The sequence below is a fragment of the Dermochelys coriacea genome, chromosome 2 (assembly GCF_009764565.3).
Source record: "Dermochelys coriacea isolate rDerCor1 chromosome 2, rDerCor1.pri.v4, whole genome shotgun sequence".
Classification (NCBI taxonomy): Eukaryota; Metazoa; Chordata; order Testudines; family Dermochelyidae; genus Dermochelys; species Dermochelys coriacea.
In genome coordinates this window covers 119,700,488-119,728,074 of record NC_050069.1, presented here as the reverse complement: position 1 = coordinate 119,728,074, position 27,587 = coordinate 119,700,488, and the positions used below count along the sequence as shown (strand labels likewise).

Sequence of the window (27,587 nt, the reverse complement as noted above, 5' to 3'; positions counted from 1 at the left end):
GTTGTGATTTTTTTTTTTTTTAAATGGCTGGGTTTTTTCCCTCAGGATTCATATCGCTGCAGCTCTTAGCTTAAATGACCCCAAATGCCACTACAGTTTTAGTGTTCTAGCTCAGATGAGAGCTCTGTGTGAGTTGGGAATCACAGCCCTAGCTCTTGGTGTCAATATAGCTAGAGTTTTAGATGATTGATCTGTGCAGCTAGCGGTTAAGGTCAAGTGGATGCTGTGGTGGAGACTATTTGTTTTGTTTGGGCAATGCAGAAAAAATGCTGGTGGGGGAAAAGGTGTTTTTTAACTTTCAAATGGTCAATTGCAAGATGAACCTCTTGTTCTTATTTCAAAGCGCAATAAATAATTGTTAAAGCTGCTGCCTTTTTTGTTAGTCATGAGTACTCATTTCCTTTTTTTCCCCTCTTTTCCTCCTTTCCTATGACATGTTGAAGACAACATAGGAATCCGACTTCAGGTTTGTTTGTTTTTTTCTGAAAAGAAAAGGAGTACCTGTGGCACCTTAGAGTCTCTAAGGTGCCACAGGTACTCCTTTTCTTTTTGCGAATACAGACTAACACAGCTGCTACTCTGAAACAGTTCTTTTTTTCTGTTTCCCAACCAAGTCACCTCCTGACTTGTAATAATAGACCAGTTCAGGTGGTACTGTAGTGGTATTGTTTTTTTCCCCACTCACTCGCCCAATCTGGGCTGCTAATTTTCCTAATAATTAAATTCAGACTTCCCCAGTTCAGCATTACATCTGTAATATTTGTGCTAGAATTTAGCCTTGATTAATTGTGACCTGCATTTGAAAGTCAGCAGTGGTTTATTAGAACTTCTAAAAAAGCATTTTACAAGTGTATTTGTTTTGTTAACTCTATAGGCATCTGAACTGTTAAGGATACTGTTCATAGTACATTCTGAGTTCAAGACACGTTTGCTGGGATAGATCAAATATGCATTACAATGCATATTTGCTGAATATATCTAAAGTAGTCAGGAGGTTCAGTAGAAGCCATTTTCACTTGGTTTCACAAGGGGAGAGGTTGACCTGGAAAATCAAATAAAGGGGAAGTAGGGAGAAGTAACTCTGCTGGCCCCTGTGTGTGTCTGACTCTAGCAGGCAGTTGCCTAGTAAATTGTTACCTTCTGTGATTCTCCACTTATTGTGAACTATCTTGTTTTATATTTTGATTCATGTAATTATACCACAGTTTTATAATAACTTTGATCTCAGATAAATTTACTTTGTTGCATCAGAAGCCTGCTTCTTTTCCCATTCCTGCGAGACTGCAGACATCAGAAAAGTGTCAATATCGACTTTTTTGCTTATGGATTTACAAGAAAAATTGATAATGGGAAAACTTTATGAACATCAGGGATTTGAATCCATGGAAACTGGTTATGATGCGCAATATTTACAAGGTTGTTTGTTACCCTACTTGAAAGGGTTTGCATTCTGCTGCTGGGCTTCTTCAGCACAACAACTTCATGTCTACATTAACCCTGTAACAAAGTGAGCTAAAATTGCATCCTCTACTCCATAGTAAGCTGCTGTTATGGGCATGAGTATTTTGTATTATGTACACTTCTGTTCCAGGAAAAGTGTTAACCTCCAAGTTTTCCCTTGTTCCATCTGTTAAAAGTTCAAGGGATCTACCATCAATCTTTATCACCTGAGTCGTCAGACTAGTCTGCACGGATGAGAGGGGTTGTGTGCACAAGGATTTATGTGCATAATTCTTTGCCCTCTCTCCACCCGTATATTTATTGTTGTCATGCCTCTCAGCTTTCAGATCTTCCATAGTGTGACACTGGCAATCAAATTGTTTGACAGGTGAGAGATGTACAGATGTGGTTGGTTACTCTTTGTGTGCCTTTGAGATTTTAACGGTTTTTAACTTTAAAATCTGGTTTTAAGTACATTTAAGTAAACTGAGTTTTTAAAAAAGAAAATTGGAATAATAAATACATTATCGGTACGGTATAATTCCTGGATTTTCAGGTCCCCAGGACAACCCTCTATTATGCAAGCTACAAATATTTTTGTTGTGGACCAGTCATGCCAGAAGGACACTACACATATTTAGACAGTGGGTCACAGAGCTATTTGGTAGGCAGCTGCAATATATTGGGAGTCAGATTCCTGAATTCTGTTTCTGGCTCTAGGAGGGGAGTGTTATGTAATAGCTAGAGCAGTGGCTATAGACCAAGTATACTAATTTGACATAGTAATTTGAAAGGCAATGTGTCTTGGGTCTTCCCTGTTAGAGACTTCGGTTCTATTCTCAGCACTGCCTGAAATGACCTTGTACTGCCTTGAAGTTAATTTATTTGTACAACAGGGAAAGCAATTTGACTGCCTTCTATAATGTTTATAAATCGTGCTGAAGAATAAGAGTGGTGAAGTATAGAAATATAAACAGCAGTAAGTAGAAGTGAAATTTGAACTTGCTTTCAGCTGAGTGTACTTTCCCATAGGGTACGAGGGGAGGGAAGTCTCTTGTGTGCATGCATACACCCACCCACCCAGCCTGCTTCCCTTTGGTGCAATGGAAGAGACAGTTGGATTCAGCCACTGTGTAATACAGATGAGGTCTGCTGATTTTTAGCTTATCAATTTGGAAGGCAGCTGCAATATTAAGGGCAGGCACATTCTATTGTGACTATTCTAAATGTGGCTAAAATTCTAGCATGACCTTCAGGTCTCTTTGGGAAGAATCAAAGTGTTCTTATTAGGGATGGGTCAATCACATGAACTTAGAGATCTTGGAAGCTATTTTTGGGTTTCCAAAGCTAGCTTACGTTTATAGCTTTTCATTTATTCGACTTTCATAGATTTGAGTTTTAATTTCGGACAACTTTTTCAAGCTATAGTACTGTGACTGGTTAGATCACAGAAACCCCCTGGGAATTGCCACCTGATGTGCCAAGACTACTTCTGGCCCTGCTTTCCCTGCCCTCCCAGCTTGGGACTTTAGTGCTCTACTTGGTTTGTGCCAGACTCGCTAGCCTGCTGCAAACCCAGACCCAGGTCTGAACCACATCCCCCTAACAGCTGTAGACTTAACTGAAAGCAGCTTACAGAAGTGTTCCTGACCTTGACACTCAGATGCCCAGCTCCTAATGGGGTCCAAACCCTAAATAAATAAGTTTTATCCTGTATAAAGCTGATACAGGGTTGTCAATGTTCCTTCTCCACTCTGAACTCTAGGATACAGATGTGGGGACCTGCATGAAAACCTCCTAGGCTTACTTTTACCAGCTTAGGTTAACTTCCCCAAGGTACAAACTATTTTACCTTTTTGCCCTTGGACTTTATCAATGCCACCACCAAACATCTAACAGGTATATAATTGGGAAAGAGCCCCTTTGGAAAAGTCTTCCCCCTCAAAATCCTCCCAAACCTTACACCCACTTTTCTGGGGAAGGTTTGATAAAAATCCTCACCAATTTGCATAGGTGACCACAGACCCAAACAGTTGGATCTTAATGAAAAAGCATTCAGATTAAGAAGAATTTTAATAGCAGAAAAAATAAAGAATCACCTCTGTAAAATCAGGATGGTAAATACCTTACAGGGTAATCCGATTCAAAACATAGGTTTTGCCTAGAGGGATTCTCTAAGTTACAAAAAGACACAAACAGGAATCTACATTCCATTCAGCACAGCTCATTTTCTCAGCCATTTAAAGAAATCAGAATCTAATGCATATCTAGCTAGATTACTTAAAGTTCTAAGACTCCATTCCTGTTCGGTTCCCAGCAAAAGCATCACCCAGACAGAGAGAGCCTTTGTTTCTTCCCCCACCTCCAGCTTTGAAAGTATCTTGTCTCCTCATTGGTCATTTTGGTCAGGTGCCAGCGAGGTTATCCTAGCTTCTTAACCCTTTACAGGTGAAAGGGTTTTTCCTCTGGCCAGGAGGGATTTTAAAGGTGTTTACCCTTCCCTTTATATTTATGACACACCCCCCAAATCACAGCTAGGGTGAAATGCTGGCAGTGATTTCTTCCTGGAGCTCTAGGAAAAAAAAAGTTAAGATGCATGCACCTCTAAATATACTACCAAGACTAATAATAATTTCCACATCTCAAGGACGATTTTAACCAGTTGATTCTGGGAAACTCACGGGAGAGTGCATCAGCCACTTTGTTAGAAGCTCCTGAGATGTGTTGGATGTCAAAATCAAAATCTTGGAGAGCTAAACTCTACCAAAGAAGCTTGTTGTTTCCCGCGGCGGTATGAAGCCATTGTAGCACAGCATGGTTGGTTTGCAGGTGGAAATGCTATCCCCAAAGATATGGGCATAGCTTTTCCAGAGCTTAGACAATGGCATAACATTCTTTTTCACTGACTGACCAGTTGCTTTCCCTCTGACAGTTTTTTTTTGCAGAGAAACACTACAGGGTGGAATTCTTGATCCGGTCTTTCCTGCATTAAAACTGCTCCCACCCCATGCTCAGACGCATCTGTGGTTACTAGGAACGGTTTGTCAAAGTCTGGGGCCCTTGGTACAGGGTCAGACATGAGTGTCGCTTTAAGCTGGTTAAAGGCCTTCTTACACTCTTTAGTCCACTGAACAGCATTTGGCTGTTTCTTTTTGGTTAGGTCTGTCAGTGGGGCGGCGATTTGGCTGTATTGTGGTACAAATAGTCTGTAATAACCGGCCAAGCCCAAGAAGGATTAAACCTGTTTCTTTGACTTGGGGACAGGCCACTTTTGGCTAGCATCCACTTTGGCTTGTAGGGGGTCGATAGTTCCTTGACCCACCTGATGTCCAAGGTAAGTCACTCTGTTTAGGCCTATTTGACACTTCTTAGCCTTAACAGTTAGTCCTGCCTCCCTTATGTGCTCGAAGACTTTTTGTAGATGTTCCAGGTGTTCTGCCCAGGAATCCGAAAATATGCCCACATCGTCAAGGTAGGTGACTGCATATTCACTCTAGGAGACCATCTACAAGTCTTTGGAAGGTGGCGGGTATATTCTGCAGCCCAAAAGGGAGTACATTAAATTCATACAGCCCGATGTGTGTGGTGAAGGCTGACCTTTCCTTGGTGGATTCATCTAGTGGTACCTGCCAGTACCCCTTGGTTAAGTCCAAGGTAGAGATGAACTGGGCCTGTCCCAGTTTCTCTAATAGTTCATCTGTGCGTGGCATTGGATTGCTGTAACTCGCCCAGACAACTTTTAGCTTATGGTAGTCCACGCAAAAACATATCTCCCCATCTGGTTTGGAAACTAGAACCACTGGAGATGCCTATGCACTGCCAGAGGGGCAGATTACACCCATCTGTAACATATCCTGGATCTCCCATTCTATAGCTGTTTTAGCTTGAGGAGACACCCGGTAAGGTTGGACTTTAATTGGGTGAGCATTACCTGTGTCAATGGAGTGGTATGCCCGTTCAGTCAGTCTTGGGCTGGCCGAGAACGTCAGCGTGTAGCTAGTACACAGCTCCTGGATCTGCTGTCGCTGCATACACCCAAGGGTCATGGAGAGGTTCACCTCTTCCACGCCACCAGCATTTTTTCCTTTGTAGTAGACACCTTCAGGCCACTCAGCGTCATCTCCTCCCTGGGCTGTAAACTGAGAAACCTTTAATTCTCTGGAATAAAAGGGCTTTAGAGAATTAATATGGTATACCTTAGGCTTTCGGTTGGAGGTGGGGAATGCTATGAGATAATTAACAGCTCCCATGCATGAATGGCCCTTCCCATGATGCTTCCATTTTATGGGCCTGGAGTGCCTTTGAGACCATGACCTGGACCCCTACTTTGAAGGAACGCATGTTTCTCATACCAGGCTTTTTGCTCTTTTTGAGCATCCTGTAGGTTTTCTTTAGCAAGGGCTAGAGAGGTTTGGAGGGGGTTTTGTAGGTTGGTTATAAAGTCCAGAATGTTAGCTCCTGAAGAAGGTGTAAATCCCTCCCATTGCTGCCTCACCAACTGTAATGGCCCCTTAACCTCATGGCCATATACAAGTTCAAATGGTGAAAACCCTAAACTAGGATGTGGTACAGCTCTGTAGGCAAAGAGCAACTGCTGCAACACTAGGTCCCAATCATTGGAGTGCTCATTTACGAAATGATGTATCCTGGCCCCCAAAGTTCCATTAAATTTCTCCACCAGGCCATTTGTTTGATGATGGTAAGGGGTGGCAACCAAATGAAATCACCCCATGAGCTTCCCAAAGGCTTTCCATAGTTCCTGCCAGGAAATTAGTTCCTGCATCTGTGAGGATGTTGGAGGGCCAACCTACCCTGGCAAAAATGTCTGTTAGTGCCTGGCACACACTTAGCCCTGGTGTTGCTTAGAGCTACAGCTTCCGGCTATTGGGTGGCAAAATCCATGGAAGTCAGTATGTATTGCTTTCCTCTGGGTGTCTTTTTCGGAAAAGGACCCAGAATATCCACAGCTACTCGCTGAAATGGAACTTCAGTGATGAGGAGTGGCTGGAGAGGGGCTTTGACGTGGTCTTGGGGTTTTCCCACTCTTTGGCATACCTCACAAGACTAGACATAGGTAGAAACATCCTTGCCCATTCCCTCCCAGTGGAATGATCTCCCCAAACGGTGTTTGGTCATGTTCACCCCAGCATGGCCACTAGGATGATTGTGGGTTAAGCTTAAGAGCTTGGCCCGGTACTTAGTTGGAACTACCAACTGTCTGAGGATGCCAGTCTTCCTGGTGTCCACCAGAAAGTTTCCTTGTATAAAAGTAGTCTTTCTACAACAAACCTGGATCGATTAGAAAAGCTGAGAGGTGATGGGTTGCTCTGTGCCGCCGTCCAAGCTCTCTGGAGGCTTACATCTGCTTCCTGTTCGGTGCTGGAGACATAAGTTCCTCATTGGATTATGGACCTAGGCTTGGTCCTTCTGGAAGCAAGGTAGGGGATGGGGCTGTTTCAGTTGACTGTGAACTGCTCTCCGCTGGTGCACTATGTTGGGGTTCAGGCTCCGGCTGAGCCTCTTGTGTAGGGTTATCAGTTGCTGCCAGTTGGGGTTCGGTGGGGCCCTGTGGTGTTGGGGTTGCAAGTACTGGGTTCAGTGCTGGCAATGGGTCTGGTGCTAGATGTTCCGCCGGTTCCGGTTCTGGGACTGGCTCTGTCTGTGTCTCTGGGACTGGATCCACTACTGCTGTTGCAGACATTTGCCTGGGGTCCGGGTCCATCACTTCTGACCGGGTCCTGGTAGAAGTTTCCGGAACAGAGCTAGGCGTGACGGCTGGTTTAGCCTGGCTGCGGGTGACCACTCCCACCCTCTTGGCTAGCTTCACATGATTGGCCAAGTCTTCCCCCAACAGCATGGGGATGGGATAATCATCCTAGACTGCAAAAGTCCACGTTCCTGACCAGCCCTTGTACTGGACAGGCAACTTGGCTGTAGGCAAGTCAAAAGAGTTTGACTTGAAGGGTTGAATAGTCACTTGGATCTCTGGGTTGATTAAATTGAGGTCCACTAAGGAAGCATGGATAGCCTACACTTGTGCTCCAGTGTCCCTCCACGCGGTGACCACCTTCCCACCCACACTCAGTTTCCCTCTGCTCCGAGTGTATCTGGGAGATATCTGGGTCTGAGGACCTCTGGTGTGATTCCGGTGCAATGAACTGTAATCTGTTGGGGTTCTTGGGGCAGTTGGCCTTTACATGCCCTGGCTTGTTACATTAAAACATCGTCCAGCTGATGGATCACTGGGGCGAGGTGGGTTGCTGGAGAACGGTGTGGCGGGATGATAAGGTGGCTGGAGGGTTCCTTGGGGGGTAGGTGGGGCCTTGGGCTGCCCCTGGTAGTAGGGTGTAGTCTGAGGTTGTCCCTTCTGGTATCCAGTCCAACTGCGACCAGTTTTTTCTTTTCTGCCACCTTCACCCATTTGGCTCCAATCTCCCCTGCCTCGATTACAGGTTTTGGGCTTCCCCCATTTAGCATCTTGGCATCTTTCTGTTTCCTCAGGAACACCCTCTAAGAACTGCTCCATTTGCATTAGGAAGGGCAAATCTTCTGGAGATTTAACACTTGCTCCTGATATCCAGGCATCCCAATGTATCACAATGCGGTAGGCATGTCGGGTAAATGACACATCTGGTTTCCACCTTAGGGCTCTGAACCACTGACGGGAATGCTCGGGTTTTAGCCTCATTCTGACTCTCGCCTTGGTTTTAAACAGTTCATATCGGTTCATGCGTTCCTTAGGCATTTCAGCCACCACCTCAGCTAAGGGACCACTGAGCTGCGGCCTCAGCTCTACCATATATTGGTCTGTAGAGATGCTGTACCCAAGGCAGGCCCTTCCTAAGTTTTCCAAGAAGGCCTCTGTATCATCACCTGCCTTGTAGGTGGGGAACTTTCTGGGATGGGAAGTGGTACCTGGAGAAAGATTGCTAGGGTTTGTTGGTATATTCTGCTGAGCCTTTGGTTTCTCCATCTCCAGTGCATGCTTCCTCTTTTTCCTTCTCCTCCAGTTCTTTGGCCCTTGCCTCCATAGCTCTTCTGTGGGCAGCCTCTTGGTTCTTTTCTGCCTCCATTTCTCTCCTGTGGGCAGCTTCTAGGGCTTTTTCTGCCTCTTTCGCTGCCTCCAGTCTGGCTAACTCCAATTTGTGTTATGTCTTGGTTTCTGTCATCTTTGCCTCTCTGTTTAGCTAACTTTACACCTGAGAGTTAGAAATAAAACAGACAAAAACTTAGCTTGTAAATTTTTGGTGTGCTGTAATATGATACCTATATTCTCTGATGGTGATTGTCAGCCTATAGAAAAATCCCCCCAAAAAACTAAAAAAACCCCTAACATCTTTGTCTCAAAGCAAATAGGCAGAAAATCCTTCTAGTTGCTCTTAGTTTAAAAAAAAACTTCTTCCAGTCTGTGAAGACTGGTGAATTTCCCTGCAGGAGGTTAACTACCCTGCCTTTAGGTAGAGAACTCCAGCTCACAAAAGAATTCCCTTTTATTTCTGCTCTGGCCCCAAAGCAGAGGAAAAAAAAACCCTCTGAATGCTTTCAGTCGAAAACCTGCTTTTCAGCAGCCCAAAGGGGAAATTTTTTTTTTTTTAAGTTCTGTGCTTCTTGTTCAAAAAAAAATCAAAATTGATCTCAAAATGATTTCAAGTTAATCCCACCACTCTGCCACCATGTCAAGTTTCCTTTCCCACTCTGAAGTCTAGGATACAGATGTGAGGACCTGCATGAAAACCTCCTAAGCTTACTTTTACCAGCTTAGGTTAAAACTTCCCCAAGGTACAAACAATTTTACCTTTTGCCCTTGGACTTTCGTTGCCACCAAACATCTAACGGGTATATAATTGGTAAAAAGCCCATTTGGAAATGACTTTTTCCCCTCTCAAAATCCTCCCAAACCTTACACCTCTTTTCTGGGGAAGGTTTGATAAAAATCTTCATCAATTTGCAAAAGCGAACACAGACCCAAACCTTTGGATCTTAAGAATAATGAAAGAGCATTCGGATTCTTAAAAGAAGAATTTTAATAGAAGTAAAAAGAATCACCTCTGTAAAATCAGGATGGTAAATACCTTACAGGGTAATCAGATTCAAAACAGAGAATCCCTGTAGGCAAAACCTTAAGTTACAAAAAGACACAAAAACAGGAATCTACATTCCATTCAGCACAACTTTTCTCAGCCATTTAAACAAAACAGAATCTAATGCATATCTAGCTAGATTACTTACTAAGTTCTAAGACTACATTCTTTTTCTGTTCCCGGCAAAAGCATCATACAGACAGAGAGAACCTTTGTTTCTCCCCCCCTCCAGCTTTGAAAGTATCTTGTCTCCTCATTGGTCATTTTGGTCAGATGCCAACGAGGTTATCCTAGCTTCTTAACCCTTTACAGGTGAAAGGGTTTTTCCTCTGGCCAGGAGGGATTTTAAAGGTGTTTACCCTTTCCTTTATGAAAAGGGTAAACTCATAAATTGTTCACCCTCTATAACACTGATAGAGACTGCACAGCTGTTTGCCCCTCCCCCCCGGGTATTAATACATACTCTGGGTTAATAAGTAAAAAGTGATTGTATGAAATACAGAAAGTAGGATTTAAGTGGTTCCAAGTAGTAACAGATGGAACAAAGTGAATTACCAAGCAAAATAAAATAAAACATGCAAATCTAAGTTTAGTACAGTAATAAAAACTGAATACAGATGAAAAATCTCACCCTAGAGATGTTTCAATAAGTTTTTCACAGACCGGACACCTTTCTACTCTGGGCACAATCCTTTCCCCTGGTACAGCCCTTGTTCCAGCTTAGGTGGTAGCTAGGGGATTTCTCATGATGGCTGCTTCCTTTGTTCTGTTCCACCCCTTTATATGGCTTTGGTACAAGGTGGGAATCCTTTGTCTCTCTGGGTCTAGGGCCGACTCTAGGTTTTTTGCCACCTCAAGAGCCAAAAAACCCCCCCCAAAACTCTGAGTGCCGCCCCAAGCATGTGCTTGGTTTGCTGGTTTCTAGAGCCGGCCCTGTCTGGGTCCCCACCCCCAAATGGAAAAGCACCAGATTTAAGATGGATTTCAGTACCAGGTGACATGGTTACATTTCCTGCAAGACTCCAAGCCTTCATTTCTCCCAGCCTGACTCACAGGAAGGCCTGCCTGCAAACAGAGCCATCCACAGTCAATTGTCCTGGTTGATAGAAGCCATCAAGATTCCAAACCAGCATTAATGGCCCACATTTGCATAATTACAGTAGGCCCTCAGTTATATTTCATATTTCTAGTTTCAGATACAAGAGTGATACATTTATACAATTAGGATGACTACACTCAGTAAATTATAAGCTTTGTAATGATGCCTTACAAGAGACCTTTTGCTGAAGCATATTCCAGTTACATTGTATTCACTCATTAGCACATTAATATTGTGGTACAATATAGATGTACTACATTGTATTCTCTGTTTGGGTACTCTTATTTATCCTGATAACTTCTGAAGTAACAAAATGGTTTAAAAAATTAAGTTGTGAATCTCCCATCCCAAACAGATGTATAGTAACAAATTAATTGAAACAGATTTATGAATCTCTCCTACAAATAGATTTCTGTAATTAGTAGCTATAAATCAGTGTACAGAATCAAGTTGTAAAGCTCAGTTGATTGAATGTTTGATAGTCTCTGTTTAAAGAACAGAATGTGTATAAAAAAAAAAAAAATTAAAAACACTGAGGTTTCAAATATATCTTTCAACTAGAAACTAGCTTCTCTTACATTTTTTCTTACTTTTGGCTACAGCTTTTAAGTGTTTGGCTCTGCTTCGGAAAGTGATTTTTAAGATTCAGTGTTTATTGCCTCTTGATTTCCGTAACAAATATGCTAAATAAATGTTTTTCTAACTGCCATCCCTGCAAACTCAAACTGGGTCCTGAAGGTCAAGCTGGGTTTTTTTTTCCCTTGTATATTTCTTGGCATCATCATCCATAAAAGATTTTTCAGGATAAAACTATGCCCACAATTACACCAATACAAAACCATAATCCCTAAATTTCTATTTCATGCTGAAGACTCAGCAGCTGAACTCCCTTCTAGAGTCAATAAAACTTCATTAAAAGTCAATACAAAACGATGCTTTTTGTTTTGTTGGTTTAGTTGTTCAGCAACATCAAAGATGGAGAAGGTTTACAGTTGCTTGAGCAAGGGCACCGCACAGCACACAAGCAGGAGACTCACACCATGGAGGCAGTGCGGCTGGTGGAATTCAATCTAAAACAAGTGCTCACGAAGCTTGTGACTCATCTCTTTGGTGATGGTAAGTATTGCAGTGTGGTATTAGACCCTTTCACCTAGTCTACTGGTGGGCAGGCATGGATCCAAGTTTTTGAGAATGGTTATGCAGCATAATAAAAGAGCCAGGGAGAGCTGTTGGGAACTGTCATGGCACTAAAACCGGTGCATTTGTTTTTAAAAAAAAAAAACAAAACAAAACCTGTTTTGCTCTTTTTGATATCAGTAATTTTATATTAAATTACATAGTGTGTATGTGTTGTTACATCACTCTGTCCATGAAGTAACATGAAAGTTCCCCATAGCTAAATAAACCAGACTGAGTGGAGGCTGTCCGTCATTTGCTGTTTCAAGGTTACAAAGTGTGTGCGTATGTATGTGTATGAATAAGAGTGATTTATCAAACATTCTTCAGAAATACCTGTTTCTGTTTCACTGTCTCAGTAAAGGAATGATCTGAGTGAGCATGGCTGCTTACGGCTGTTTCCTTGCAGGAAGACTAGTCTGCTGAATTGACTCAACTTCCTGTCAAGGAAGTAATGTATAGCATTAGAATGCATGGGATATGCTGGTTACTAGTAAAGCTGTTTCGAGATGCCCACTAAAATTTGAGGAGGTTATGAGTGAGGATTGATGGCAATATCAATAGTAGGGATGATAGAAATTTTTCAATAATTCTAAATATTGATTAAAATTTTTCCTGCCAGTTATAGTCCTATGTCAGTTGGCAGGAAAAATGGTAACGTAAGAACAAAGAACGGCCATACTGAGTCAGTATGGTCCATCTGGCCCAGTATCCTGTCTTCCAAACGTTTCTTTAATAATTGTATTATATTTAACACTTTTCTGTTTAAAAAAGGATGATTGCATAAATGTGTCAATTAGATGAAGGATACAGTTTGTTTTTATTTTTTTTTTAAAAAGTCAGTGAGTCAGTCTAAGTCAATTTTGAAAATAGACCTTAGGCTCCGAAGACATTTAGGTGCATTTGAAAATTGTACCTGATGCAACTTATTTTTTTAAATGGCAATGTAGCACATCTGAGGGTCAAAGTGATAACAAAAATATTTGTAAATCAACTTTTGAGGTGTTGTGGTTGCCATTGAAAGTCAACATTTGCCCAAAATTAACAGTGTTATCTGAAACTATAGTGACATCCACTGGTTACTGAGGGCAGATGTTGTCTTTTTAATAACAATGACTACACTGAAGTTTATTCTGCAGCAGGTTAGGCTGAGGCCAGATGAACATTAGAAAAAACATTCTTAAACAGCTGCTAAACCTGCAGACTTAAACTTTAAATTATTAGATCCCTACTCATTTTGATCTGATGGTGAGGTTTTTCATCTTTCTACCTCCCTCCCTCTCTCTCAATTTTTCAGGAACATATAGACATAGCGTATGGTCAGGAACTTATAAGAATTAAGTCCTTTTCCTCACTTCCATCTTTCTCTCTCGCTCTTCTCTGATTACTTCCAGCTCAGTTGTCAGTGAAAACAGAATAATAAAGTAAGGTGGCACCAAAGGAACAAAATCCATGCTGTGCAGTTTACTATGTAGACATACAATATGGGCTCAGTGCAAAAGATCTTGGATAAGTTCAACTAAATTCTCCCAGTCACAGCATATATCTTTGAATATTCTACTGTCCAACTTATGGTATGTTTGTTTACTTTTCTGCATCAGAAACACAAATGTCCCTCAAATTAATTTTGAATTTGAAATGGATTTTGCTTTGTTGCTTCTGTAGAAAAATGTAATTTTTCTTTGTTGAAATAGAACTATACTGTAAGGTCCCACATTCAGTTGCGTAAGGTCCCACATTCAGTTGCGCGCTCTCTCTCTCTCACACACACACGAGATTTTTGTTTATTATTGCTGCTTTTCATAAATCACTTAGGTTGTATTCTTTACAGGTTACAAAGTCAACAAAACCTCAGTTGAGTTACACATTCTATCAAGTGGGATAACATGTTCATAAGCACTGGAGCTATAGCAAGCTTCTGAGATATCTAACTGCCATACATATCAAACACCACAAGTTGCTTAAAGGCCATCCTTTTGTGGAAGCTTAATGACTATACCAGTCTTTATTTTACCTCTGGTTTTATTGATGACTGGCAAAACAATCAATATTAGTGTAGGAAAAGGCCTAGAATATTAAGTCATCTTGTTCGCATCCTTAACAATGTATGATGGTTCCCTTTGTTACATTTTCTAGCGCTTTGTCTTGTCTAATTTTACATTTCCCAAATGATGTGCCTTCCATCTTTTCCAATAGATCTCACTGTCAAGGAGATTTTCCTGATATTCAGCCTAGATTTCCCCTTTCTTAATTTCCTTCTATTCTTTCTAGTTACTGTGTATGTCCTCTCGTAATACGATAATTAACTTCTCTCCCTCTGCATTTATACCCTTCAGATGTTTAAGATTGTTGTGTGCCCACTTAATCATTGCACCAAGCTATTTTAATATTTCCTCATGCAATAAATCAGTCTCTCCTGCTTACAGATCTTTTTTTGTTGCCCTCCTTTGAACTCTCGAGTTGTCCGAAGCTTTTTGGCACTGAGGTGTCCAGAGCTGAATGCAGTATTTCAGGAGTGGGCTGTCCAGAGATGAACTTTTTTTTTTTTTTTGCTCTTTGACTTGTTGCTCTGCATAAATAGCCCAAAGTTCATTGGCTTTTTTGTTGTCACATCTCATTGTAAACTCATAACTAATTTGTTGCCAAGTACTTTCACCTTTACTCCTTTTGCAGATTCCTTCCTCACTCAATATCTATCTTTCAGATTATTTCCCCCAGAACTGTGTTGTTGCATTTTCCTAAGCTAACTCTCATTTTATGTGTTGTCTGTATTTCTGACCACTCTAGGGCCCTTCATATTGCCTCTAGTGTTTGCAGAACTTTCCAGTTTATTATAATCAGTGTTGTTTGCTACCATTTCTGACTAGTGAAGTTAAGACTGATCTAATACTGACCCATGCAACACCCCATAAATGTCTTTCCCCAACTCAGTCCTGATTATGTGGGTCCTACGTAAATGCTGACTTTTAAAGACAATCCTTGTGCTGAAAATGTTTAGCACATTGTGACAGGGTTGGGACTCACCACTGCGGCGCCTCCCTCTGGCACATCTGGGAATTAGCTCTGTCCTTTGCGGGGCACCCTCTGCTGGTGGTGTCCTATCCATCTCTCACCCTGCTGGCGTCTGGACCCACGTTGCTCCTTGCTCGGCAGCGTCCTCTTCAGGACAGTGCCCCCAAGTCCACACTCGCCCCCTTCTGGGGCAGGGTTAACAGCACTCTTTCCAGTTTGCTCTTGCTGCAGTGGCCAACCACAACCCCTCAAGTCTAGCCCCTCTGTTCAAGGGCCGGTTGCAGTCTGTCACAGCCACCCTTCCATGGCCAGATGCTGTACCAGGAGGGGGGTGGGAGACCCAGGCCCACTCACTACTCTGGCTCATGACCCAGGGACCCTCTAGTTGCAGCCTCCGTGCTCTCCTTCTCTCCCCTTGTCTAACTGTCCCTGGGCCACTTCCCCTCTGGCCCTTCGTACCCTCTAGGCCCTTTCTATCAGGTCCTGCAGTCTGGCAGGTATTGGACCTGAGGCCTTCTATGCTCCCCCAAGCCTGCCCAGCACTGCTCTATCCAAGGTGCCTATCTCCTGCTTAGGAGACAGACCATCTCCCCCCCTCCCCCCCAAAAGGTCTGGGACAGACTTCCTGCTCCCTTCCTGGGCAGCCTTTATATAGGGCCTAGCCTAGCCTTGATTGGCTGGCTGTAATACTGGCCCTGATTGGCTACCCTTCTGCACAGCTGCTCTGGCCCTATCTGTCATAGGCAGCCCCACCACACACATTCAGCTCATTTGTTCCTGAGTTCAGGACAGACGTATGAAAAAACAAATGGAAAACTTTGGCATGAATGAAATCATGTCATTGCAATGGAAGAAATGTCCCTCCCCTGCAAGAGGATGGAGTGAGCCTTATGGAGAAAGTCCCATTTAAAGATACAAGATTGGTAAGAATTCTGTTCAACTTGTATGCCCTTTTGAATAATTGTCTGACCAGTCCTCAAGGTGATTCAAATCAGATCAAGAGTGTCCAGCTGTTTCCCTGTCACCAGTCTGAACAGAGAGATGTATTCTTTAGAGTTCTTTAGAGGCTGTATTACCATACAGAATTTCTTTTGTAATAAGGGAGATAAAGGACCTGTGTCCAAAAATATGCTAGCTTCTGTACCTCTAGCATGGTAGAAACATATGCTTCTGGGAGTTTGGACACATCAGAAGGCAGAAATGAGATGTCAGGCAAGGACATTGCTACTTTGGTCCTGTAGCATCATGGGAAGCTTCCACCTGTCCCCACAACAGGTGGCAAGTGAAAATGAGTGTGTTGATGTCTGCTTGGGCTGTTAGCTACATGGTGGTTTCCATAGTTTCCATACTGGTTATAGTATGGGCTATCATAAATTGGTGTTCTGCTCATGAACAGTAGTGGAGGACAAGAGTCTCCCATGTGGAGACTAACTGCCAATTTAAATATACTGGTGAGCATATTTGGTATGCCTCCACTTGGGTGGTATGCTGCCTCTAAGGTGTTCAGCCCATTTCTCTTTGCAGGATAGCCATTTCTGCAATCATTTCCCTGTCAATTCATAGTTTCCAAAGCCAGAAGGGTCCAAAGTGATCACCTAGTCTGACCTCCTGTATAGCACAGGCCATCGAACTCCCCCAAAATAATTCCTAGAGCAGATCTTTTAGGAAAAAACATGCAATCTTGATTTAAATATTGCCAGTGATGGAGAATCCACCACAGCCCTTTGCAAACTGTTTCAATGGTTAGTTACCCTCACTGTTAAAAATGTATACCTTATTTCCAGTCTGAATTTGTGTCTAGCTTCAACTTCCAGCCATTGGATAGTGTTGTACTTTTCTCTGCTAGACTCAAGAGCTCGTAAAATATTTGCTTCCCATGCAGGCACTTGTAAACTGTGAACAAGTCACCCCTTAACCTACTCTTTATTAAGATAAATAGATTAATCTCTGTGAGACTGTCACTATAAGGCATGTTTTCTACTCCTTTTAATATTCTTGTGGCTCTTCTCTGAACCCTCTCCCATTTATCAATGACCTTCTTGAATTGTGCACACTACAACTGGACACAGGATTCCAGCAGTGGTTGCACCAGTGCCAAATACAGAGGTAAAATAAATCTCTTTACTATTCAAGATTCCCCTGTTTATGCATCCAAGGATCACATTAGCACTTTTGGCCACAGTATCGCACTGGGAGCTCATGTTCTGCTGATCTCCTCTTCCACCCCCAAACCTTTTTCAGAGTACCTGCTTCTCAGGACCGAGTCCCCCATTCTATAAGTACAGTATGTGTTGCTAGATGTGTACATTCACATTTAGCCATATTAAAATGCATGTTTGCTTGCACTCATCTTACCAAGAGATCTGGACCCCCCCCCCCCCCGATCCCTCTTCGTTATTTACCACTCCCTCAGTTTGTGTGTCATCCACAACCCTTATTTTATGTCTTCTTCCAGGCCATTAAATAGCATAGGGCCAAGAACAGACCCCTGTGTGACTCCACTAGAATAATACCCACTCGATGATGATTTCCCATTTACATTTTGAGACTATCTGTTAACCAGTTTTTAATCTATTTAATATGTGCCATGTTAATATTCTAGTTTTGTAATCAAAAAGTTATGTAATACAAGTCAAATGCCCTACAGAAGTCTAAGTGTATTACATCAACACTATTACCTTTATCAACCAAACTTGTAATCTCATCCCCAAAAGAGATCAAGTTAGTTTGACAGGATCCATTGTCCGTAAACCCATGTTGATTGGCATTAATTATAGTATCCTCCTTTAATTTTTTATTAATTGAGTCCCAATTAGCCACTCCATTATCTTTTCCCAGGATCGATATCAGACTGACAAGCCTATAGTTACCCTGGTTATATCATTTACCTTTTTAAAATATTGGCATAAAATTAGCTTTAGAAATTCCAAGGATGTTTTAATACTGGCAGCATAAGACCTCCAGCATATGTCACATAGCTTGAAGTCCCCCATGAGCGCACTTCCCCCCCCCACGCACACACATTGTAGATAGGTGCATAAGGAGCTGGTCATCCTATTTCCCTAGTGTGATTTGGTGGTCTTAGGTAGATGCCAACTAATACCCCATCTTGTACTTTATCTGTTAGGACATTGATTCATAAGCATTCAAGATCCTTTCTTTGGAGTTGTCAGTGACTCGGAAACAGAAAATCTCATTTCTTACACAGAGTGCCATTCTCCCTTTTCCCTTTGACCCATTCAATCCTACATAAATAGGTTATAACTATTGATTTTAATATTCCAGTCATGTGAATCATCCTGCCAGGTTTCAGTAATTCCCACTAGATTAAATATATGCTCAGAAACGAGCAATTCCAGTTCCTTTCATATGTTACCTAGGCTCCTAGCATTGGTTTATAGGCAATTAAAAATTTCTTCTCTTCATGTCCTGTAGTGTCTTGATTGATTTTGTTACCAACATGTTGTACTAAGTGATTTCTCATGTCTTCCCTCTTTCTACCCTCCCCTTTTGTTATTAGTTTAACATCCTCCTGCCTACTATAGCCAGCCTGTCCCCAAGGAGATGGGTTCCCCTCCTAATACAATGTAGGCCATCCAAATTATACAGCCCCCTCTCTTCATAGGAGGTTGACCAATATTCCACAAAGCCAAAAAGCTCAGCTCTACACCACTTGCCATCAGTTCGCTTCCAGAATCTTCTGCCTCATGTCTCCCTTTGTTCCAAGATCACTGAAACAATCTATTTTCTGTGAGAGATCTTGGGATGCAGTGCCATCAGTGATGGTTCATATAAGCACTAAAGGACCCTTGTTCTTCCACTTCAAAAGCCTATCCAGTCTTAAAGAGGCTTGGCTCTGGGAAGACAGTATACTATACTGTTGCCAGTCTGTCCCTTACAGAATGTTCTTCTGAGTATTGAATCCCTGACAAGGATTGTCTGTCTTCATTGGAGGGTTGGAGATCTCTTCGTTGGCAAGCTTGATTTTTCTTACAGGTTGGACTGAGTTGCCATTAACGTGTCCCATTTATTTCTCCATTCGCTCACACCAGCTGGATCTTTAGAGCTGGATCCTGGACCTGGTATGGATTGGAAATTTCAAGCTGGGTGGAATTTCTCCTGATCCTTTTCTCTCTGGTGGGCAGAGCCTGCCCATCCTCATCTTTTTCCACCCATGCAAAATGTCAGCTCCACCTCTTCACTTTAGGAGTTATGAACTGCCAAGCCTTCTCTCTCTCTGGTGGTCACCTCCTTTCTTCCTTGTAGCTGGGATACAGATGTTTCCCAAACCTGGCTGTCCAGAAACTCTTCAGCTTCTCTGATTCTCCATAGCATCTCTACTTACTCCTCCAATCCAAGAATCTTTTCTTCCAGCACAGACACCACCTTGCCCTTCATGCACAGCAAGTTCCTTCTAGCTACTGGCAGGAAAGAAAACTTGGCACATCTGTTTCAGGTCACCACCACTGTTCCAGCTCTGGACATCTTGAAATTGCACATAAAGCTGAACCTGAAAGGAAAGCCTCTCACACGCCCTGACCAATCTTGCTTTCATGTTAACTCACTTCATTTGCAGCTCTTGATTTCACCTAGCAAGTTTTTTTTTTCTTTTATTTCAAGTCCCCCTGCTTAGCCAAGCTCAGAGAGTGATTAGCTGCTCAGAGATTTCAAGCAGCAGGGAAGATCAAAGCACCAAGGGTCAGAGCCATACACCCCTTACGGAAGCTCCAACAAACTGACCCATGGCCCAGCTACTCAGCCCATACACAAGAGAACAAATGGTCAAACAATGAACAGACTGACCAAATGCATTACTTGCCATGGCACATGACCCCCAAGGACAGAGTCCACAGCTGTGCCTCTCAGTATTGCCAACTGGAATGATCTGAATGTGATTATGTTGAAAAATAGATAGATTATTCTGAAGGTAGGCCACCTTCATTGATGAAGCAGCAGGGGCTTTTAATCAATTATTGTTAACTGATTTGATAAGAGTTGTGGACTCCGTAATTATGCTCACTGAGAATACGGAAAGAGAAGCAGCAAGGATTTTCTAAATAATAGGAAGCTGGGTAAAGATATTACACGTTCACATGTGCTAGCAAATCAGTGTGTCATGTATGTCAAAAGCCCATTTTGTGTGGTAGGTCAAAGTCTAACCCCCATATAAATAGTCTGTAAGGTCAGGAGCCTCTTTTTAATAAAAAAAAATCTGTATAGCTCCACTGAAGTTAATGGCGTTACATCAATTTACTGTACACCAGCTAAATTTTTGTCCCTCAGTAAGAATGTGGCTATAATTGGAAAACACAGTGTGGTATTTAGTAAGTCTTTAATTATCTTTTTCTTGGTGGCAGGCTGTCCAAAATGGTAATTGCTGTCCCTTCTAAATTATCTCAACATCTTTATTAAATTCTCTTTCATAGAAAATATATATGTTAGCTTGCACATATTTTTCAAACTCATCATATTTGCTTACCAAATTCTTGAAACTTCATTAAAAGAGTATAGGAAAGCCAAGTGGGAACTAATATTTCTTTCACTGTTAGTTCTCAGTGCACTGCCCTTGAGGCTCCTCATACCACATGCTTTATTCTTTTCTTGCTTCTCTTCTAACATTGTTGTAACTAGACTTCCTTGGAAAGTTCGTTGAGATCTGTAGATGAAACGGTTATACAAGAGCTAAGAATTATTGTTCATAGAAATGTAGAGCTGGAAGGGACCTCCAAAAGTCAATTCCCCCGTGCTGAGACAGGATTAAGTATACCTTACATCATCCTTTACAGTTTTCTACTCTGTTCTTAAAAACCTCCAATGATGGGGAATCCACCACTTCCCCTAGATAACCTGTTCCAGTGCTTAATTATCCCTATAGTTAGAAAGTTTTTCCTAATATCTAATCTAAACATTCCTTGCTGCAAACTAAGGCAATTACTTCTTGTCCTACCCTAGGTGGACATAGAGAACAATGGTTCACTGTTCTGTTCATAACTTACTTATTAAGGGTATGTCTACACTATGAAATTAGGTCGATTTTAGAGAAGTCGATTTTTAGAAATCGATTTTATATGGTCAATTGTGTATGCCCCCACTAGCTCATTAAATTGGTGGAGTGCGTCCTCACTACCGCAGCTAGCATCGACTCACAGAGCGGTGCACTGTGGGAAGCTATCCCACAGTTCCCGCAGTCTCCACTGCCCATTGGAATTCTGGGCTAAACTCCCAATGCCTGATGATTTTGTGCCTTTTTTCCTGGGTTACCCGTGCAGATGGCACGGCAAGCATGGAGCCCACTCAGCTCACCGCTGCTGTTGCAAGCATTGTAAACACCTCGTGCATTATTGTAAACACCTCGTGCATTATACTGCAGTATGTGCAGAACCTGGCTAAGAGACGGTAGCACGAGGACGATTGTGAGGAGGACATGAACACGGACGTTTCTGAAAGGGATGTGGCAAATGGGACATCATGGTGACAGTGGGGCTGGTTGATACAGTGGAATGCTGATTCTGGGCCCGACAAACAAGCACAGACTGGTGGGACCACATAGGCTTGCAGGTATGGGATGATTCTCAGTGGCTGCGACACTTTTGCATGTGTAAGGCCACTTTTCTGGAACTCTGTGAGTTGCTTTTCCCCGCCCTGAAGCACAGGAATACCAACATGAGAGCTGCCCTGATAGTTGAGAAGCGAGTGGCGATTGCAAGTTTCCACAGGGCTATGTCTGACTGCTACCGGTCAGTCAGGAATCAATTTGAAGTGGGCAAATCTATTGTGGGGACTGCTGTTATTCAAGTAGCCAGTGCAATCACTGACATTCTGCTATCAATGGTAGTGACTCTGGGAAATGTGCAGGTCACAGTGGATGGCTTTCCATAACTCTGGTGGGGTGATAGACGGAACGCATATCCCTATGTTGGCACCGGACCACCTTGCCAACCAGTACATAAACGGCAAAGGGTACTTCTCAATGGTGCTGCAAGCACTGGTGGATCACAAGGTACTTTTCACCAACATCAATGTGGGATGACCCGGAAAGGTGCATGACGCTCACATCTTTAGGAACTCCAGGCTGTTTGAGCAGCTGCAAGAGGGAACTTACTTCCCAGACCAGAAAATTACTGTTGAGGATGTTGAAATGCCAGTAGTTATTCTTGGGGACCCAACCTACCCCTTGCTCTCATGGCTCATGAAGCCATACACAGGCACCCTGGACAGTAGTAAGGAGCAGTTCAACTGTAGGCTGAGCAAGTGCAGAATAGTGGTAGAATGTGCATTTGGATGTTTAAAAGCTTGCTGGCGCTGTTTGCTGACTAGATTAGACCTCAGCGCAACCAATATTCCTATTGTTATTACTGCTTGCTGTGTGCTCCATTATATCTGTGAGAGCAAGGGGGAGATGTTTATGGCAGGGTGGGAGGTTGAGGCAAATCGCCTGGCTGCCTATTTTGAACAACCAGACACCAGAGCGATTAGAAGAGCACAGATAGGCATCCTGCGCATCAGAGAGGCTTTGAAAACCAGTTACATGACTGGCCAGGCTACGGTGTGACAGTTGTGCGTGTTTCTCCTTGATGCAAACCTGCCCCCTTTGTTGATTTTAATTCTCTGTAATCCAACCACCCTCCCCCCTTGATCACAGCTGGCAAAGGAAATAAAGTAATTATTGTTTTGAAACCATGCATTCTTTCTTTCTTTCTTTTTTTTTTTAAAGGGAGATAACTGATAAGGTAGCCCGGGTGGGGTGGGGGAGGAGGGAAGGACAAGGCCACATTCCTTATTGTAGCCACACTACAAATCAAAAATGTTTGTTTGAATGACAGCTTTCTTTTGCTTGGGCCATCCTCTGGAGTGGAGTGGCTTGGTGCCCGGAGCCTCCCCCACCCCCACCCCCCGGTTCTGGGGCATCTGGGTGAGGAGGATATGGAACTTGGTTAGGAGGGCAGGCAGTTATACAATGGATGCAGCAGCGGTCTGTGCTCTTGTTGCCTTTCCTGCAGCTCCACCAGATGCCTGAGCATGTCTGTTTGCACCCCCATTAGCCTCAACATTGGATCCTGCCTCTTCTCATTGTGCTCACTTAATGCTTTCCTGGACTCTGCCACTGAATGCCTCCATGCATTCAGCTGTGCCCTATCAGTGCGGGAGGACTGCATGAGCTCAGAAAACATGTCATCATGAGTGCGTTTTTTTCACCTAATCTGCGATAACCTCAGGGACGGAGATGATATGGGGAGCATAGAAACATTTGCACCTGGAGGGGGATAAAAAGGGAGAGTAAAATTTTAAGATACATTTTTGAGAACAAAAGGGAGACTCTTTCACAGTGAATCAAGCAATTCACAGAAGACAGCACATGTGCTTTAGATACAAGGTTGCATTTTGCCTTTTATATTGAGCGCCTGCCAGTATGGTGACACATCACACATGGCTGGGCAACAGAATTTGGTTTCCAGGTGGCTATGGTAAGCCTTTTGGTATGTGGGGTTAGCTTCTTATGCCTTCATAACATGTAGGAATGTTTTCAAACTGCAGCATCCTCCTTTCCCATAGCAAGCAATGCCAGTTGGGGTTGCCATTTAAAAGGAGGGGCTGTGGTTTTTGGGTCGATGTGCAGCACACACCTCCCTCCGCATGGCTATTTGGGATGATCCCTTCACCCCTCCCCCTACCGCATGGCTATGGGATGATCCGTTTTAGCCAAGCATAGACAGCCCAACATGAATGGGGTCCTTTTACTGTTCCCTTACAAAAATTCCCCTATTTCAACCAGATGACCATGAATATCACTCTCCTGAGGCTAACAGAAAGATAAAGACTGAATGTTGCTTGAATGCGGCCAAAAGCCAAAACCATTCACTGTGATGCTTTGTGCTGCAATGATTCCAGACTACTTGCTACTGGCTTGGCATGGTAAAGTGTCCTACCGTGGAGGACAAAATAAGGCAACCCTCCCCAGAAACCTTCTGCGAAGGCTTTCAGAGTACCTCCAGGAGAGCTTCATGGAGATGTCCCTGAAGGATTCCCACTCGATCCCCAGACACTTTAACAGACTTTTCCAGTAGCAGTACTGGCCGTGAATGCATCCCAATTGTTCAGGGCAAATCAGACATTAAACACTATTGCTTTTAACCCCTGTAGTGTAGTTACAAATGTGCACTCAACGGACCTGCCTTCTCCAGGTTCAGGGTTGGGGATCCTGCCTTGGGAGCGTATTGGCTCCAGGGTGATGAAAAGATCCTGGCTGTCAGGGAGAACGGATTCACTGCTTGCCTGCTGCACATTCTCCTCCTCTTCCTCAGCCACAAAATCCTCCTCCGTGTTGCGTGAGACTCCCCCCTTGCAGGTGTCCACGGACAGTGGTGTGATAGTTGTAGGGTCCCCACCCTAGAATGCCATGCAGCTGATCATAGAAGTGGCATGTATGGGGTTCTGACCCAGAGCGACCGTTTGCCTTCTTTGTCTTTTGGTAGGTTTGCCTGAGCTCTCTGACTTTCATGCAGCACTGCTGTGTGTCCCTGTTGTAGCCTCTGTCCATCATGCTCTGTGCGATTTGTGGCAAAATACTGGCATTTCTTCTTTTTAATTGGAATTCTACCTGCACAAATTCTTCTCTCCATACAGCAATCGGATCCAGTGTCTCTCATTCGTTCCATGCTGGAGCTCGTTTGCAATTCTGCGGGGGACTGCATGGTCACCTGTGCTGCTGAGCTCTCCACGCTGACCAAACAGTAGATGAAATTCAAAAGTTCTTGGAGCTTTTCCTGTGTACCTGGCTAGTGCATCGGAGTTGAAAGTGCTGTCCAGAACGGTCACATTGGAGCACTCCGGGATAGTACCCGGAGGCCAATAATGTCGATTTGCGTCTACACAACCCCAAATTCGACCCAGCAAGGTTGATTTTAGTGCTATTCCCCTCGCCGGGGAGGAGTACTGCAGTCAATTTTAAGATCCCTTTATGTCGACGGAACAGAGTTGCTTGTGTAGACGCATTCATTATAAAATCAACCGAACATGGCTAAATTCGACCTAACCCTGTAGTGTAGACCAGGGCTCAGACTGCTTTTCTGTCCCCCTTCAGTCTTTTGGTCTCTAGACTAAACGTGCTCAGTTCTTTTAACCTTTCCTCATAGGTCATGTTTTCTAAACCTGTTATCATTTTGGTTGCTCTCCTCCGGACTCTCTCCAATTTGTGTACCTCTTATCAGTCTAAACATCTCATTTGGTGGTAATTTCTGAGAAAACATAGGATAAATTAGATTTTTGGTCCACGGAATTTCTGCCAGTTGTCACAAGCAGAATTAATAGAACATAAGAACTGCCATACTGAGTCAGACCAAAGGTCCATCCAGCCCAGTATCCAGTCGTCTGACAGTGACCAATGCCAGGTGCCCCAGAAGGAAAGAACAGAACAGACAATCATCAAGTGATCGATCCGCTGTCATCCATTCCTAGCTTCTGGCAAACGGAGTCTAGAGACCCCATCCCTGCCCATCCTGACTAATAGCCATCAATGGACCTATCCTCCATGAATTTATCTAGTTCCTTTATGAACTCTGCTATAATCCTGGCCCCCACAATATCCCTTGGCAAGGAACCCCACCCGCCAACTGCGCACCGTATGAAGAAATACCTCCTCCCGTCTGCTCTAAACCCGGTGCCCACTAATTTCATTTGGTGACCCCTAGCTCCTGTGTCGTAAGAAGGCGCAAACAACACTTCCACATCCACCTTCTCCACATCAGCCATGACTCTACAGACCCCAATCATACTACCCCCAGTCATCTCCCTTCCAAGCCAAAAAGTCCCAGTCCCACTAATCTCTCCTTATATGGAAGCTGTTCCATACCCCCAATCACCTTTGTTGCTCCTCTCTGAAACCCCTCCAATTCCAACACAACTTTCTCGGGGCAACAAAGGAAAATAGGAAGTAATGAAGTGCAGGCTTAATTTAGGAGAGAGATAAATTTTACATATACAGGGTTAAGCAACTCCCGTTCTCAGTAGTTTTCTTTTGTGAATATTTCCTTTTTTTCTAGAGTCCTTTTTTAAACATAATCCTACAAGGAACAAAACATTACATAGATGTGTAAACTCTGGAGAATGTCTGGTACTCTGTTTTTGCTGATTCTTAGCAGTACCACAGCAATGGGTTGCCTTCATGAGTTTTATTTTGAGTGCCTTTGGCTCAACATTTTCCTTACAGGGCTCAGTTAGGCTACTACTGACAGATTCTTCCTTTAGCTCAGTGTATGGCAATGCCATCTCCATTGAATACAGATGTGATCTGTGCAATTCCTTACTGGCATGCATTAATCAAAAATAAGAATAATCCTCCATTTACTTTTTACTCACTAGAGGCCTAATCCTTTAGATACTGCTTGACAAGAGGCCCAATCCAATACCCAATGAAGCCAATGAAAGGATTCCCATTGACATCATGAACAGTCCCTTTTGAAATAATGAAATGAGTGGGTCTACATCTGGTAATTAGTGTCTGAAGGACGAATTGCTTGGTTTACAGAACACAGAAAGTTAAGTCCTATTGGACTTTTTCAAATTGTATGTCTGATTTTTGGAGCCCTCAGCCTTCTTAAAATTTCTGGAAATAATCCTTTGTACCTGAAATTTCTCATGTTTAATCTCTGATCATAATAATTTAAAAAGAAATTAAGCCTAATCAATAAGCAATGTGTATTTAAATGAAGTTAGGTATCTACATCTTGGTATAGTACTGGACAAACAGAAACAAAGTTAATAAAATAAGTGAATATTGATACAGTTTCTCTTATACAGTACTTCTCTTTTTACTATCCCTTCTGTTTTCTGTACTTTTTATGTTATTTCTTTAATTTTGAATATACATTAAAAATAAAAAGGAATGGATGTTACAAAACACTCTCTGTTTTAGTGTTCTAACTAATCCTAAATTACAGGAAATGTGTATATATTTTCCATAGCAATCCTAACTCTTTGAGCCTCCCTGTGGATCAGAACACTGGGTAACATGATGAACTTTGTGACAAATAATGCAATGTAATCTAATGCAAAGGAACTGCATTCTATATAGTGTCTGATACCCCAAAGGGAGTGTTCGTTGAACACCAAAAAAACTTATTTACATACATCAACGGTTCAAAATTTACAAAAACAGCCTCCCCCCAAATCCCTTCATGTAATAGAATCATTTTTTCACCTTCCTGCTTTTCATTCAGTCCTTCATCTGTCTTTCAGATAATGTGCTGAAATTGTATTTACTTGATTAAGAATCATAGAAATTATGTCCCATCCAGCTCTACATTTCTCTGATTCTGTGATTCTTAATAAGAGAAATCAAATATCTGAACATTATCTGAAAGGCAGATTATTAAAAACATATTCTACTGGAGCTTTCTTTTTATTAAGTACAAAATTAGTTGAATATTCAATGTAATTCTTACTGCCTTTGCAAATTGTGAAATCTGAATGAAAAATAAGTTCACATATATGCATATGTATACAAAAATGTGATGTCTTACATCAGCCTTAGGGTTACAATTCCAATTGCACAAAGGTCAGGAAATTCAAAGTTATGGTTCCCACAGTCATCATATGTTGGTCCCTTTTGTATATATGTAGTGTTCTCTATCTATGGGGATAACTTTACTATCTTCATGCGCATATATATATATATATATACACACACTGATTTCATATAGACTTCATATATTTATATATGCATGAAATCAGTATAGTTATCACCATTTAGCTCTGGTCTACACTGGGGGGGGGAAATCGAC

General features: G+C 42.6%; 1 protein-coding gene across 3 annotated transcripts in view; it reads left to right on the top strand.

Moving 5' to 3' along the window:
* FARS2 (phenylalanyl-tRNA synthetase 2, mitochondrial) overlaps positions 1–27,587 on the top strand; it is a 388,905-nt gene that overhangs the window by 101,894 nt on the left and 259,424 nt on the right. For all 3 annotated transcript variants that reach the window (XM_043508366.1, XM_043508367.1, XM_043508368.1), the window contains one exon: positions 11,577–11,736. In XM_043508366.1, the coding sequence (XP_043364301.1) occupies positions 11,577–11,736 (160 nt within the window). The remainder of the gene's footprint in view (positions 1–11,576; positions 11,737–27,587) is intronic.